Raw genomic sequence first — 16,767 nt, 5'->3', positions numbered from 1 at the left:
GAACCCATGTGAAATCCACTAATCAATCCTTTGTGGAGTTTGCCCTTGAGAAGCAAGCTTTGTTTCAGAAGTGGTGTGTAGCTAGCCAAGTCTCCAATTTTGCACAACTGTGTGAGTTGTTATTGTTGGATGACTTTTTAAAAAGTTGTCTGCCAGACAAAGTTGTGTTTCATGTGAATGAACTAAAGGTTTCTTCTTTTTCTGAAGCTGCAGTGTTAGCTGACACAAGAGACTGTTTCCTCCTTAGAGAGTCAGCAGGAAGATATCTATTTAGATGCTGCTTCAAAAGAAGGACATATCCATGTTTTCTCTAATGAAATCCACCCAAAGAAAAAACACAAGTCTGCCCACCATTATAGTGGTAAAATGCGTGTGTGTTTCTATTGTCTTGAGCCAGATCATCTAGCTAACTGTAAGGCCTGGAAACAGAGAAATCCCTCTGATCAATCCAGATGTGTTGGTGTTGCATCTGTTCACCCTGTCCTAGATTTTTCCTCTTTTTCAACTCCGTATTCTGTCTACAAGCCTTTCATGTTGTCTGAATCAGTAGCACTAACTAAGAATTAAAAACCTAGACTGATCACCCTATTGAGAAACACAGGAGCAGGCCAGTCTCTCAGGGTTTAAAATGGACGAGTGCAAATTGGTGTATGCTCCAGACTTCCTGTTGATGGTGTTGACCTCATTCTAAGTGATTTGGCTGGACCTAAGGTGTTTCCCCAACAGACTATGGAAAATCCTGGGTGATACGTACGTATTACTGTGTCAAATCCTTAAAATCTGTAAATTGAAGTCTAGTGGTGTATGACTTTGTCAAAACATGGTTTGATATTTATGGGTGGGGGTGTTACGTCCTGAGACGTATTGTGTGTATTTGTTGCTCTCTCTCTCTCTCCATCTCTCTTTATCTCTTTTGTCCTGCCCTTTCTTTCACAGGATTGGATGAGAGAAAAGTGATCTCCAGATGTGATTGGTGCTAATGGGACCAAAGGTGCTATAAAAGAATGTCTAAAGTGGACTATCGAAATAAAGTGTAACCAGATTTTCTGTTATTTGTTAGTTGGTGTTTGTTTGTTGTTTTGGCCTTTGCTCATGTCTGAAGTGGTGCTTTCATTTGTGGTTCTATAAATAAAAAATTACAAAGTATCTTTGGTTTCCAATTCCAGTTTGTTGCGGCCTCACCCTAGACTGGGTCGTAACACTGTCTTCCAAGGATGTGCCCAAGAGGTAGAAGAGTAAAGAATCCGATTCGTTTTTTAAAAGTGCAATAGTTCCACTTGGGATGGCATCCATAACTATGGCAAAGTCTTGTGGGGTGACAGGAATACACTATTTAGTTAAGAATTTAGAATAAGAAAGAAAATGACCATTTGAGTTTACAAGTTGAGAAAACAAAATAAAAATAAAAATCAGATTGGTTTAATAATAATAGTGTAAATTAAATGCCAGGCCAAAATATTTTATAATTTAGAGATATTATAATTACATACTAACAGAAAGGGGAGACCACCAACTTTAGAGAATATATCATTTGGGAATAGTGTTCCATGGATTCAGAATAATTGAATTCCCTCAACCAATTGATCTTAAAGGATTAGTTCACTTTTAAAATGAAAATTCTGTCATCATATACTCACCCTTAAATTGTTTCAAACCTGTATGAATTTCTTTCCTCTGCTGAACACAAAGGAAGATATTTAGAAGAATGTCAGTAACCAAACAGTTTTTGGTTCCCATTGACTTCCATAGTAGGAAAAAAATATACTATGGAAGTCAATGGGAACCAAAAACTGTTTGGTTACTGACATTCTTCTAAATATCTTCCTTTGTGTTCAGCAGAGGAAAGAAATTCATACAGGTTTGAAACAACTTAAGGGTGAGTATATGATGACAGAATTTTCATTTTAAAAGTGAACTAATCCTTTAAATGTATTGTTTAACAAAGCAAAGTCAAGAAAATGAAGACCCCCCATGTTTAAAGCTATTTATGACAACAGATTTTCAAAGTCAAAAAGCATTCTATCAACCTCTACACAAACTTATTTGTCCACATGCAAAGCAAGAGCATGCCCGGTAAGTCTAGAAACACCTTTCTTTTATCTAAATTCAAAGATAGACCAGATGCTTTAGAGAACTGATAAGATTAAGAGCGATAGTGATCTGTAAATATATATATTTTTAAAAGAGTGTGATATCTAATTGGGTTATACGAATATGTTTATCAGCTGTTAATCCCTTGTAATTGACTATTCAACAGAGAAGTAAAGAGTTGAGCAGCTATTAAGAACAAGTAAGGTGATGCCGGGCAGTGGCATAGGTTTGATTGATATATATCAATGTCACTGGATATTGGTAGGGACACGTCCCTAGCGTCCCTACTAAATTCTACGCCCCTGAGGGCAACCCTGGTGAACCCCTCTGAACACATTCAACCCTGGAGAAGGGCCAGATTTAATATGAATTCAGTTCTGACAGTTTTGCAAAAAAAAATATCAAAACCAAACTCATACAGGGACTGTAAATTAAATGAATGTTCAGGGGAATCAAAGGATTTATAAAAAAAAAAAGAGAGAAAACTTATCTCTAAGCAAGGCGTAATCTAAAACAAAGGCGTATATTGTTGACAATATGCCTGAAACCCGAGTTTCGTCTATCATTGTACCCAGAACACATTTAAGTCTTTTAGCCAGTAACAAGGCTAAAATCTTATAATCACAGTTTAACAAACAGATTAGAATGTCTTTCCTAGGTTTAGGTATTAAAGTAAGTAACCCCTGTGATTATGTAGTTGGAAGTGTCTCAGAAGCAATACTCTCCAAATAAGTCTCAAGCAAGAAAGGAACTAACTCTAGAGCAAAGGTTTTGTCAAATTCGGCTGTCAGCCAATCTGTGCCTGGAGATTTATTGTTCTTAAGAGCTTCAATAGACTCAATTACTTCATCAATGGATATATCACTATCGCAGGTGATCTTATCTTCATTAGATAATGACCTAACATCCTTCAAAGACTAGAAAAAGGACAAAGCTGATGTAACAGATGTAGGCCAGTGAGAGCTGTGCACGTAAACCTCACTCCCCTAATCTCAAGAGGCGTTCTAGCGACCGACGCTAGAGACTGAGGTCTTTTGCCTCCTTGTTAGAGCGCCCGCCTCCCATGCGGATGGGACTGGGTTTGAGTTCTGCTTAGAGCAGGCGGTTCAAACCTGAGGGGCTACACTGAGTCCTTGCAATATTAAGACTTCTAGATTAGAATAGAAGTTTGCATAAGATGTGCCAATTTCCTTAGAATCAGAAATTACAGTACCGTTGATATTTAAAGAGTTAATAGTTAAATGTCTAGAATTCTTATTTTCTATTCTGAAGAAATATGCTCTCCTTGCTCTAGCCATCTTATTCTAGAGCGGATAAAAGAGCCCTCTGCCTTATACACTGAGTCTGACTGAGTTTGCAGATCAATAAATTATACTAACTCAGCTTCTGACAAACCATTCTGCATTTTACCACAAAGAGTTATTATTTTAGAAATTACATTCTCCTCTTCACATCTTTTAAGTTTAGTTAGACTGCTGCCAAAATTTCTAGCACATTTGCTAACTTTGTGATTAAGAAGCTCCCAATTGAGGCTGTACTTATTTTCCTTTTGTGCTTTGATCCAGTAATATTCGATCAAAAAAATATCAGCCTCAATTGGTTATGCTTAATCAAACAAGTGTTAAGCTTCCAATAAGAGGCTCTAGGACTTGAAGAAGAAAATAAAGAGGATTGGATAAGAGTTGCTTTATGATCTGTCATAGGGGAAGGTAGAACGCTAACAGCAACATACAAATTAATGACAGATTGTGAAAGCCAGTAGTCTATACAGGACTGTCTAGAACAACTTTTGTTACTCCAAGTATAGGATTTAATATTTGGAAATTTCTCCCTCCAAATATTGATAATATCAAATTTATCCATTATCTTTCATTTAGAATTAGTAGAGGCAGACTGTTTAGGCGGCAGTCTATCAATATTATTATCAGGCACAATATTAAAGTCCCCACCAATGAAAATTAAGACATTTGGGTATTCATTAAGCAACCGCAGAATTTTCTCTTCTAACGCTTCAAGCAGTAAGTCATTCTCATGGGAATTACAACCATAGATATTAATGAGTATTACCACGGTATTATTTAAACAAATGACCATTAGCATAAAATGTCCATTCAGGTCGCTAAATGGTGCAAAACGAGACCCAGCAAATAGGTTTTTCAATTTTAGAACTCCAGCTGAATGCTCTGAACCGTGAACCATCCAAATGTCATTGTGATTTCTCCAAAAAGCAGTATCACTGGCAACGGTGTGGAACAAACAGTTTTGAACGTTTTGGCATACAGGAACAAAGCCTTCCGTTTAGTAATGTCTCTTAGTCCCCTGGCATTGAGAGAAATAACATAAATAGACATAGAACTCTTAACAATGAACAACAAATAACAGAGCTTACTGACTGAGGTTGAAAACGCAGAAGCAGCTGACAACAAGGCCAAGTCAAGTAAGTTTGCAGCCATCAATAGTGTCCTGCTCGAAAAAGCTCTCTTGGAATGAAATGAACCGTTTGAACAGGCCGGCGGTGCGCATATGCATCTGATGACGAAATCCGCGTCATGCCACTGTACGCTGACCGTGTACGCGTAAAAGGTGAAGTAGCCTATATACTTTGGCTTTAGCTAAAAAAAGGCCAAACTGTGTTAAACACATAGTTAGACACTAAATATTATTTCATTAAAGTTCCCCTATTATGCTTTTTCCGAATATTACATTCCATGTAGTGTGTAATGTAGCTGTTTGTGAATGTAAAAGGTCTACAAAGTTTTAAAGACCAAAGTGCAAGACAAATAAAGTTATTTTCTCCTAAAAATAAAATGTTTTGAACTGCTGAAACAAGTCATCAGCAGTCCCAGTCTCACCTCCTGTTAAATTTAAAACATTTGCATAATGCCAGCCTATGGACCTGAAAGAGTTTGGTTCGTGTGGTCGACATGTCAACAAGAAGCTGTTTTCACTGCTGCGAATCCACTTTGCATGTAATTCAAAAGGACTTGCACTGGAATTGACATGAACAGAACTGTGCCATCTTTCACTGTGTATCAAGCGCGTAGGAAGCTGAGCTGAAATTCAGATATGTGACCCTGGACCACAAAACCAGTCACATGGGTATTTTTTGAGATTTATGTATCTTATAAAATCTGAATAAATAAGCTTTCAATTGATATATGGTTTGTTAGGATGGGACAATATTTGACCAAGATACAACAATCTGAATATCTAGAATCTGAGGGTGCAAACAAATCGTAACATTGAGAAAATCGCCTTTAAAATTGCCATTGTATGTTAACGATTTTGCTACATTCACTCACAAAAATAAATGTTTTATATATTTACAGTAGGAAATGTACAACATATCTTAATGGAACGTGATCTTTACTTAATATCCTAATGTTTTTTTGGCATAAAATTCGATAAATGAATTTGTACGAGTGATTAAAAGGTGGCTAATTCGTACGACCTCACTCGTACGGATTTGTACGATTTGTCTAAACCCACGTGATGAGTAGGTTTAGGGGCGGGGTCAGGGGTAGGCAATTCGTACAAATTCATACGAATTTGGCAACTCGTAAAATATGTACGATTTAGCAAAAATCGTACAAACTCGTACGAGTGAGGTCGTGTGTATTGGTACAAATTGCCATGAGATCGGGTTGAATAAACTGTTTTCAGACTCTTTGAGAAATGAAATGTACAATGTATATTATGAGAAAATTTAAGTGTTTTTTGACCTTGGATGCATGTAAACCTTTTGTAGGAGATAAGATGTCATGTTTTTAGAATTAATAAATGATAAAATGTAAAAAAAACAAAGTGTGGAAATGTTCTGTCACAAATAGCACAATGTCTTTGGAACATCTAAATGATTTCACATGCTCATTGTGGGACAGTGTGGTTCAAGGCTAACACACAAATCTATTATAATAAAGGAGAGGACAGCTACATTTTCTCTACGGTTATTGATTTACCAGGCTGCACTCTATCTTATGAGAAACTAGTGTGAGCTCTTAAAAGGATGAAAAACTTTCTAGAAATAAACATGAAAGATACACATTTGAGGGCAATTCCACCTTGAAGACTTCTTCCTGAAGGTGCACTCACTCTAAAGATCACAATAAATAGATCCCTATTGACATGTGCTTCAAAAGTTCACTGTTCTTTCTGGCTGTGGCCAGTGATATCATGCTATCATTAAACAAATGCAGGCACACCTGTGGTAATGTTAGTTTACCGGCAGCTGTAGACAAGCTGTCACCCGGAGCCTTGTGTCTGATCAAAGGCGAGTAGGGTATATGAAGTCAGATGAGCAGAGAGAAGCAAATACCTTTGAGGTGTTAATGGACGTTCATAGGAGGGGTTAGCTTTTAGAAAACCTTCTGAAACAGGCCAAATGATGCACAGACAGGCAACTAAACTACAGCTAAGGGAAATCGTAAAGGTTTAAACCACTTAATTTTGCTTTAAATGCACATTTGCTTGTAAAAATCAGTAGCATAAAAAGAACACTATTCAAACCAATCAATAATAATTAAATTAATAATTACATTTCCCTTCATTATTTATTTTGTGTTTCTATTTTGTTTTATATCTTTATGTATTTATTCATGTTCAATGTCAAGTGTCTTTTTTTTTTTTTGCTATGTTAATGAAAAGTACCATGCTGTTGTTGTTTTTATAATTGAATTATAAGACATGAAGGGTATTCAAGAAAGCAAGATAATCTTATTGTCAAACATACCCTGAACTCTCAGTTGATTTAGCCAAACCTTGCTTGAGGTATGCTGAGTATGTTCACGGTTAACACACAAGACAATCTCAACAGAGCAACGGATTGAGTGCGCCATACTACTTCTTTCTTCCTCTTTTATTTAACAGTCGGAAAAGGGTGGCTTGCCCACTTCAGGTTGGTGGAGAGCTCCTGCCTCAAGTGGAGGAGTTCAAGTATCTTGGGGTCTTGTTCACGAGTGAGGGAAGGATGGAACGGGAGATTGACAGACGGATCGGTGCAGCTTCTGCAGTAATGCGGTCGATGTACCGGTCTGTCGTGCTCTCGATTTACCGGTCAATCTAAGTTCCTACTCTCACCTATGGTCATGAGCTTTGGGTCATGACCGAAAGGACAAGATCCCGGATACAGGAGGCCAAAATGAGCTTTCTCCGCAGGGTGGCGGGGCGATCCCTTAGAGATAGGGTGAGGAGCTCGAACACTCGGTAGGAGCTCAGAGTAGAGCCGCCGCTCCTCCACATCGAGAGGGGTCAGCTGAGGTGGCTCGGGCATCTGTTCCGGATGCCTCCTGGAAGCCTTCCCGGGAAGGTGTTCCGGACACGTCCCACCGGGAGGAGACCCCGGGGACGACCTAGGACACGCTGGAGGGACTCCCGGAAAGGTGTCCCCCCGGAAGAGCTGGAGGAAGTGTCTAGGGAGAGGGAAGTCTGGGCATCTCTGCTTAGACTGCTACCCCCGCGACCCGGCCACGGATAAGCGGAAGAAGATGGATGGATGGATGGATTGTTTGTTTGATGCTAATTATATAATAAAAAGAAAGACTGCAGAAATTGAACTAAATAATAGTATATATGTTTGCAAAACTGCTGTATAAGGTTTATTTGCTTCCACATATTTTCTTTTATTACAAAAATATTTTATAGCATAGAAAACGTCCTGTTCCAAAAAAAAAAAAAAAAATCTGAATGCAGATCAACGTGACAGCAAGTGTGAGATGAGATGTATGACAGTATGTGTGTGTGTGTATATATACATGTACATGTATATACGTGTGTGTGTGTGTATGTATGTATGTATATACAGTATATATATACATATATATGAAAATAAACTATTACTAAAAAGGTTCTTTACACTCTCAAGGGATATTTACACTCTTAAAAAATAAAGGTTCTAAGAGTTTCAGATAATCCAGTAGTCACTAGCTCCCTTAAAATGTGGGTCCAATTTAGAAAACATTGCGGTTTACATAGAGCTCCACTTATATGCCCATCCTCAATAATTACTCCCCCCCCCCCCCCCCCCCATCTAGTTCAGACCCTGCATTTCGCCTCTGGTCATCTAATGGCCTTCTCAAGATTAGTGACGAGGAGGGAGTATTTGTCTCTTTCTCCTCCTTATCTAAAAAGTATAACCTACCCAGTCATCACTTATTTCGGTTCTTTCAAATCAGACACTTTATACAGAAGCAGTTCCCCCACTTTCCCAATCGTTCCCCTGAAACAAAAACTTATTACTTTCTTTCTTTAAATGCCAACCACAGGCTATTGAATCTCAATCATTTATAATTTAATAAAGTCTATTAATTCAGACCTTGATATTGACACTCTCAAAGATACCTGGGAGCAAGACATCGGTGTTACTACAGAGGATCTATGGCATAAAATCTTAAACCAGGTACATACCTCTTCAATATGTGCCAGACATGGCTTAATACAATGTAAAATACTATTCCTAGCGGACTTAACCAATGCCAACTGGCAAAAAAAAAAAATCCAGATAAGAGTGCTGCCTGCAACCGTTGTAAACATTCACCTGCCAACCATCTACACATGTTTTGGACTTGTCCGCAGCTGGTAACCTTTTGGTCTAATGTATTTCAGATGCTTAAAAAAGCTCTCAACACTAATATTGACCCTGATCCAATTATAGCCCTATTTGGGGTCTCCCCTATGACTGATTTGGTTGCCCAAGATCGTAAAGTCATTGCTTTTACTACAATCTTGGCCAGACGGGCCATCCTTCTTAAGTGGAGGCATGCTTCTCCTCCAACACATGACAGGTGGATACAGGACATGTTTGTGTCCTGTAAGGGATTAATAATGGACAATATCTTACTTTCTACTGTTCATGATGTCTTATTATGTACTGTCACTAAAAATCAATACAAAGATTTGGGAGTAAAAAATAAAGGTTCCAAAATATATTTTTTTATAATCTAAAGAACCTTTTCCACTATAAACGACCATTTGAAAGGTTCCATGAATGTTAAAAGGTTTTCCTGGAACAATCGATGCAAATAAAATAATTTCTTTGCACCAAATGGTTTTGCTATTGTCACTAACCGAAAAACTCTAAACTGGTCCTGTTTAGAACCATTTTTATTATAAGTGAATGATAACGTGAGCTAATAAAATGTACTTTAATGTTATAATTGTTTTTGGTACAAATAAATGTCTTGTACTAAAAGATGAAGAGTATAGCTTTTATAGTCTGAATTATAAACAAGAAAAAAGTTATGAAAGTAAACCATTCCTTTAATAGAGCACCTCTTCAAACTATGTGTTAAGCAAAGCAACCAAATGAGATGCAAATAGGGTGGGAGTAAAGACGGATTGAAGGTGAGATGTGTAAAAAAAAATCTTAGAAACTGTTAGAGAGAGGAGCTTTAATTCACATTAGCCTTAAACTGCAGATTTATCCTTGGCAAACATGGTTACTTGCTAAGGTATCAAACTCCATGCTTCTCACTGCAATGCGTTGAATAACATACATAAATAGTGTGCTATTGGATAAAATAAAGTACATTTTCTTTTGGACAAAAATAATTTAATATATATTTCCACTTATATCAGCTATATATACTATATCCAGTAAGAATATACTGTACTGCTTCAAATTTTGACTGCCCACAAATCCATTTTCACTTTAATACAAATATAATCTAATTCTGAAATAATCCATCATATAATATAGAAAACTATGTATGTACAATTCAATGACATTCTACTTTTCATTCATAACTGCTGATACGAAACAATCTCAGGCACCTACATGCATACAGATCACAGCAAATACCTTACCCCAATCCTGCCCCAGCACACCTGCCTGGAAAGTTTTAGGCTGTGCTTGGAATTGTCCCTTACCTTTACATAGTGCACAATTTGAAGGGACAGCCACTCGTAGTAGTGTCCAAAACCATTACTTACTCCTTGTCTTTCAAACTATGAACATTCTTCCATGCAACACAAAAGGAAAAGTTTTGTGATATAGCTAATGAGCATGTCTATCAAGCTCCAAGCACATCAAATAAATGATCTGTTTGTCCATATAAGTTCTGGGCCCAGTTGTTCAAAAATTTTCATTTGGATTAGAATGATCTGTATTTTAAAAAATCCCGTTTTGCTATCCAGGATTGCTTTTGTGCTGGTTTTTCAAAGCAACATTGGATTGGATCAGCCTGATACACACTTGATTACCAAATCTGGAGGTGCATTCACACCATGTTGTAATTACCACAATTACATGATTTCAACTTGTAAAAAGCACTCACATCCTCTGTACCACCTGACTGCTTCAGATTAATTTATAGTGGTCCAATAGAAACGCATAATTCCCAATCCGAGAACGTGAACAACTTCGAATAGAACGTCACGTGCTGCCATCTTGAGACAACGGTAATTATGACATGCCGTAAATGTAGCATGGATTTCCAGTGCTCTAAATGGGACAACAAATCACAATGTAGGCTACTAGCTATGTAGAAAACAACAGGTAGAACACTTAGCGTAAAATTTGCATTTGAACACTTCGCTTCATTTACCTGGGATGCGGGATGGAGAAACTGTGAATGATGTCACACCGAGTTGACCACGTTAACAAATCAGAAAACTAAGATGGAACACATAAAAAGCAATATTTTGCACAGATACTGCTGAAGTATCATGTCCACAGGTTGGATAGTACTGTGTGGACCACTGAGTTTATTGAGACACAAGACAAACAGAAGTGCTAATAAACAATATTTCACTATGGTTGATGGGCTGAGCAGCCATGTTGCGGTTGTTGCGCTTCCCCTGATTTCCCCAGTCACAAATCCTTCTTGAGGGGGCGTTCCAGTTAAAAGTTCCTACTGGGGCCTGTGAATTTCCCATCTCCGAGGACAAATGGAACAGACCATTAGACCCCTCATCTGATCCACAACAAACAAATAAAAATATACAAGCAATGAGGGATGCAATTGTTAGAAACTACTTTTGACTGCTTCATTTCTAATGATCATCACAGTTAAAATTAAATGCGTTTTGACAGCTATACATTCTAATGTGTACAAACATTGTAATATTTGACCAAGTTCTATCACATTTTGTTCCTGAAATACATCCTGAATACACCCTTCTGCTGAGATCAGGATTTTTTTTTGGATCAAAAGCATATTACCAAAATATTTTTTTAACAACACACACTGAAGGTTTGATCCAAATCAAAACCAAGATTGGATTATGTTGTCTAATCCAATTTTAGAATCCTTTTTTCTTCTTTTGAACAACACATTTTCAAGATTTGATCCAATCAATTAACCGAAATCTGATCAAACTTTTGAACAACTGGGCCCTGATGTCATATTATAGCTTTGATAGAAGAACAGAGCAAAATTGTCCTTCACAAATTTTATATTATTATTGGAGCTTAACAGCCACTAGTCACTGCATGCTTTCATTATATTAAAAATAGCAGCTTGGACATTCTCCTAAGCATCTTTTTGTGTTTCATTGACAAAACTAAGTCATATGGGTTTAACACAACGACAGAATTGTCAAATTTTTTCAAACTATTCCTTTAAAACCCAAACAAAACACAGAAACTGAAATGATTGGCAAAGTAAACAGACCCCACTGTATAGCTTCACATGCGCCACCTGCAGCCAATGTGCAATTCTTCAATTCCTCTCTTTTGCTGCATTTAGAGTATTGAACATTCAGCGCTTGCTATCAAAGCACAAGCCTCAAGTCTCCAGATCCAATCCACATAATACCCTTGTGCCTGGCTTTGACATTTTCACTGATAAACAAAAAGCTTTGTTCTTTCTATTCTAAGCTTGTCAAAGCCTGAATTATTCCTTTTCAAAGAGGAGTGGCAATCAAAGTGCAGTACGGTGAGGTGATAAATCGATTGAATTGATATCTAGGCTTACAGCGGGGTGCAAGACCAGCACTAGGACATGATGCCAAAGACTGGGTTGTGGCGACAGATTCTGGGTCCATATTCCTCGTAGTCCTTCTTCGAGTGGCAGACTTGGAAGAACTCGGGCTATAGAATGTTAAGAAAGGGACATGGATCAGTGGTTAAGTGATAAATATATTCAAAAAAGAGACTGCGACATATAATGAAATATCCTCTGTGAGCATTACCGTAGAAGCCAACATGGATCCCCCAAACCACACGGCGTATCGCTGCATGTGATGAGATATTACCTGCACCTCCATGGGCTTGGGCTGGATGAGGAATCAGATGCATTCAAAGAATTTCACTATGTATTCAACAACATCTCTAAAAACATGTTAGAAAATACATAACATATCTGTACAAATACCTGTTTTTTATGTTCTTACGGGACTAAAAGAATACTATATATTTTTTAAAAGGTTCTGTTTTATTAAACATCCAAAAAAAGGTGCCAGACAAATACTTTATGCATCAAAACTATTTTTTGTTTTACCAGCTTATGTGTGTCTGAATATGTACTCGTATAATATGTATCCAGTATATTTAAAATATTTCCACTCAAAATTTACAAACACTTGAAATGAAACGTGAAGTGAAGGGATGCCAAGTAAATGCATATACAATATTCTTTGAAATGCTTATGTGTGCTCTTTTAGGAATGTAAAGGTATACTGTATGATGTTAATATTTTTTACCAATTTTGGAAAAAAAGGTGTGAAAACCTTTTATGCGTTTAAGCCTGAAAATGCAAACTTAAAAAAAAAACACAATACTGTTATCATCTCTGTGTAATACGGAAGCCCTGAACAGCAACGTAAAAAAAATCCGTAAAAAAACAACAATGCCATGTTAGATTAGCACCTGTACAATTGTTGAAAGCCCAGATAAAAGTAAAAAGCTACTATTTTGTTACACACACACACACACACACACACACACACACACACACACACACACACACACACACACACACACACACACACACACACACACACACACACACACACACACACACACACACACACACACACACACACACCTTGTAATTCTGACTTTATTCTCGAAATATTTCGACTTTAATCTGAAAATGTTAGATTTTTTTTTTTACGGATTTTCTTTTTTTACGTTACGGTTCAGGGCTTCCGCACTACAAAAACATGAATTTGTGAAAACGGTGATGTCATGCACATGCGTTGAAAGTCTTCAGTCTATAGACGGGTAGTGTTATTTTACAAAGTGACATCACCAACTACTGGCCTGGCATACATAAATAATACAACATTTTTAGTAGTTTTTACATTTTGATAATGTTATCGCCTGTGTGCGAAAAAAGCAAAGGAAAAGTTTTAAAACAGAGTAAATATCACTGAATGTGAGAGTGGGGTGAGAAATGCTGAAACATTAATGAGATCAGACCTTTATTCTGCCGCCGCTGAGCTCCTCACTCAGTCTGAGTCTGGCGTCCACCGCGCGCTTCAGGTCCCGCTGCAGCCTGCGGCCAAAGTCCCGAAACATGGTGGAGCCTCCCGACAGGACAATGTTCTAATGCACACAACGCACACACAAAACTGATATATCTGTGTTTTCATTGTTCACCCCCAAAAAACATATAACTCAAGTACCTGTATATAAATCATGGAAAAAATTATGCAAAAGCATCTATAAACATGCACAAATTTGCTTCTGTTTGAATGGACTCATTATGACAAAGACAAAGCATCTCCGCTCTACTATCCCTGTGCTGAGAAAAACAATTTAAATAAAAATTTAATCAAACTAAAATCCACAACACTACAGAAATTAAATCACTGAAATGAAAAGAAAAGAAACCACCCTTGGCAATAGCAAATTATTCTAAGAAATGCAATTCTGAAGAAACAAGTAATAGTTCAGTTTTTGTCCACTTATAAATCTTCCAGTCCACAGAATGTGTTTTAATTAAAAAATAAATAAAACCAAAATAGAATTCCCCCCCCCCCCACATATACTGTACTTCTGCAATAAACTACTGTTACATTGTCGGCAAAGGCCAGTTGCATGCTGGGAGTAAATGGCCATGGGCTGACTGAGGTCAGCTTATAACAGGGTATCTGCAGGAGATGTGAGTTTCATTACAGGGCTGAGGGTTCAATCCTCACTTAACGAACTTGAGGAGAGCTATCCTGCTATTTGGATTAGGACATGCTGGTTCTCTATCTAGGGAATAAAAGGCTGGCTTCCTCCATCTTTACTGATGAGTTTAAAAAAGTGGATGGACTGTGGTAGTGGACCCTTTCACTGAGGTAAACAGCTTTCAATCTACAGTACAATGCAGACCAGAAGCTGGTAAGAGATGTGCACTTTCATTTCCCTTATTTCTCTTTTCTTAAAACAAAATTTTCATAATTCAATTTATTCATAATTCATTTCTCTACCTGAAGACTTGATCCCCCCTGCAGAGGATAATCAAATAATGTCACATTTAAACTGCAAAAATGGCACAGAAGTGCTTCTGAAGTGGCATTTAAGTGCCTTTACAATTTAATGCTGCTCAAAGGTGGAATAAATACATTAACACTGCAATTACAACTGCACACTTTTATGCTAGTTTCAGTCAGAGAAGGCATCATTTAGTCTGGCTTTTAAGTGGCATTACGCCTTTACACTGAATTTTGAGCAGGCACAGAACAGCCTTTACAATTTGTGAGGTCCTTTACATGACCTGCTCATGTATATGCTTAAAAGTTTTGTAAAGCGATCATTTCAGGGCCATTGCAAAATGTACATATCATGTGAATATATCAATATATTTCCTCTCATTTAATGAAAGCCTTGTGACATTGTGCAGCTTTTGCAGTTCACAGATTTGTGTACAGGACATGTGTAAACGAAATACGTTTCACATTGACTGTATTCTATATACAGTCCAAAGCCCCCTTTGCATGCTGGGAGAAATATGGGTATATTTACAGTAAGGTTTAAAAGCATGATAGGAGTTGTTATTGAATGTGTGAGCATTATTGGTACTGTAGTTCTTTTGTAACTTCCTTCAGCTCACTCCAAATTTTGTTTTAAAAATTCCAAATACTGATGATATATGAAAATAATTCCAGTTTTTTTTTTAAAGTGAAATCCTGTAGTACTTGTTATTCGTAGAGGAAATAACAGAACTGGCTTGGGGGTTGGGCCGCCATAAACTTTGCAGTTGTCAGAACAAAATGTTCTGAATGTCATAACAACGCCTAAATGTCACTGCATGCAATCTATGTCGGGGAGATACACATTTGTTCATAGCAAAACATAGCACTTCCAATAATGAAATATGCCTACATGACAAACACAGAGCTTTCATTATAGAGGAGAGACACCATCAGTTATCTTGCACTAATGCCAAAGTAATTTAATAAGAAAAAAAATAACAATGCAAAAATGTAAACAGTTACAGTTTACAACAAGAAGTACAACAATATTGTAATATGTTAATTTAAGAAGTAACATTCTCTAACACAGATGGCTGATGTAATTTCTAGGGACAACCCTAGATGAGCTGATCGGCCTTTTTGTTGATTCGTTTGCTTTTGCTGGCAAGATTTTTTACACCTCAAGGTGTTCAAAATCCAAATCCTTCAATATAGTCCACAGTGAAGCTTCTTTCATAGGCACATTAATAAGAATAATGTCTGTGCACTGTGATGTACACTAATTATAAGTGTGCATAATTGAATTTGTCAAGACACTATTTATTCAGGCTGAGAGTTGTGAGATATAGAAATGGATACTGAGGTTATTTCAGAGCTGTTCAGTCTCATTTGCGGGGATCAGTTGAAGCTCTCTATTCTAGACTATTTAGATTAATTGTGAACAGAGTGGATACACACTGACCCCTGTTGGACAAATAAAAGAACTGATCCCACTATAAAAATTAACCATAACATGTTAAAGGGGTGAAGTGTTCTGTCCTTTCATTCTTTTTGGTTTCTTTTTGGACAAACACCTGCTCTCAAGTATTTTTGGATGTGCACACAACACTGAACTGAAAAACTTTTTAGTGTGATTTACGCGTAAGAAGCCACAGAGAGGGAAACACTTTCACTCTCGCAATTGCGAGTTCTGACTTTTTTCTCAGAATTGTGAGAAAAATATATACCATGTCCATGGCTGGCCTAAATTATCTCCAGTTATCTTGTGCAAATGTAATCTCTCATTCACTCAAACACTAATTACCTCACTTACTTAATTCTGCTGTTGTTATTTCCTTTTATGTAATGCAAATTTACCAGGATACAGGTTTTGTGTAGTGCTGCGACATGCATAAACTTGAGCTCTTGCATGTATTTTATTAGACAGGTGAGCAAATGTAACATAAAACTAATCAATTTTATATATATATATATATATATATATATCATGAAATGTTAGAATTTGATCTGTATGTTATTCTAATTTTGATTTAGCTTACTGCTAGTCTCATATAGCCAACAAATAACACATAGAATAACATTATGACTTTCACCACACTCAAATGCATTTTAGTATGATAGTGTAGCCCAAGTGAAACAGCGCTGCATTACCTTTCATTCGTCTAATAAACTGACATGAGTGAGTATTAATACAGCACTTGTGGGTATTTCGGTAGAATGAAATGTCCATATTCCTTTATATCCACGGGACTCGAGAGACTCGCTTGAGGCGCTGATATCTGTCTCTCATTAGCAATCGCGTCCTACTTTATCCCACAGTCATGTTAAAAACAT

The 16,767-nt window shown here is 37.2% G+C and overlaps 1 protein-coding gene across 5 annotated transcripts in view; it reads right to left on the bottom strand.

Annotated features, from left to right (window-relative positions):
• The window catches only part of actr3b (actin related protein 3B), a 71,526-nt gene that overhangs the window by 26,565 nt on the left and 28,194 nt on the right, over positions 1-16,767 (bottom strand). For 2 of the 5 annotated variants that reach the window (XM_079602141.1, XM_079602138.1), the window contains exons 11-14: positions 13,451-13,576; positions 12,220-12,303; positions 12,003-12,118; positions 9,464-11,000 (exon numbers count right to left, since the gene is read on the bottom strand). In XM_079602141.1, coding sequence (XP_079458267.1) covers positions 12,023-12,118; positions 12,220-12,303; positions 13,451-13,576 — 306 coding nt within the window. In that variant the 3' untranslated portion in view covers positions 9,464-11,000; positions 12,003-12,022. Of the gene's footprint in view, positions 1-9,456; positions 12,119-12,219; positions 12,304-13,450; positions 13,577-16,767 lie in introns of those variants that run through there. The other 3 variants (XM_079602140.1, XM_079602137.1, XM_079602139.1) reach the window with 2 other exon arrangements.

Source organism: Phoxinus phoxinus, assembly GCF_949152265.1.
Source record: "Phoxinus phoxinus genome assembly, chromosome: 24".
In the NCBI taxonomy this organism is placed as follows: domain Eukaryota; kingdom Metazoa; phylum Chordata; class Actinopteri; order Cypriniformes; family Leuciscidae; genus Phoxinus; species Phoxinus phoxinus.
Note: the sequence above shows the minus strand (reverse complement) of the source record. Positions and strands in the feature narration are given on the sequence as shown.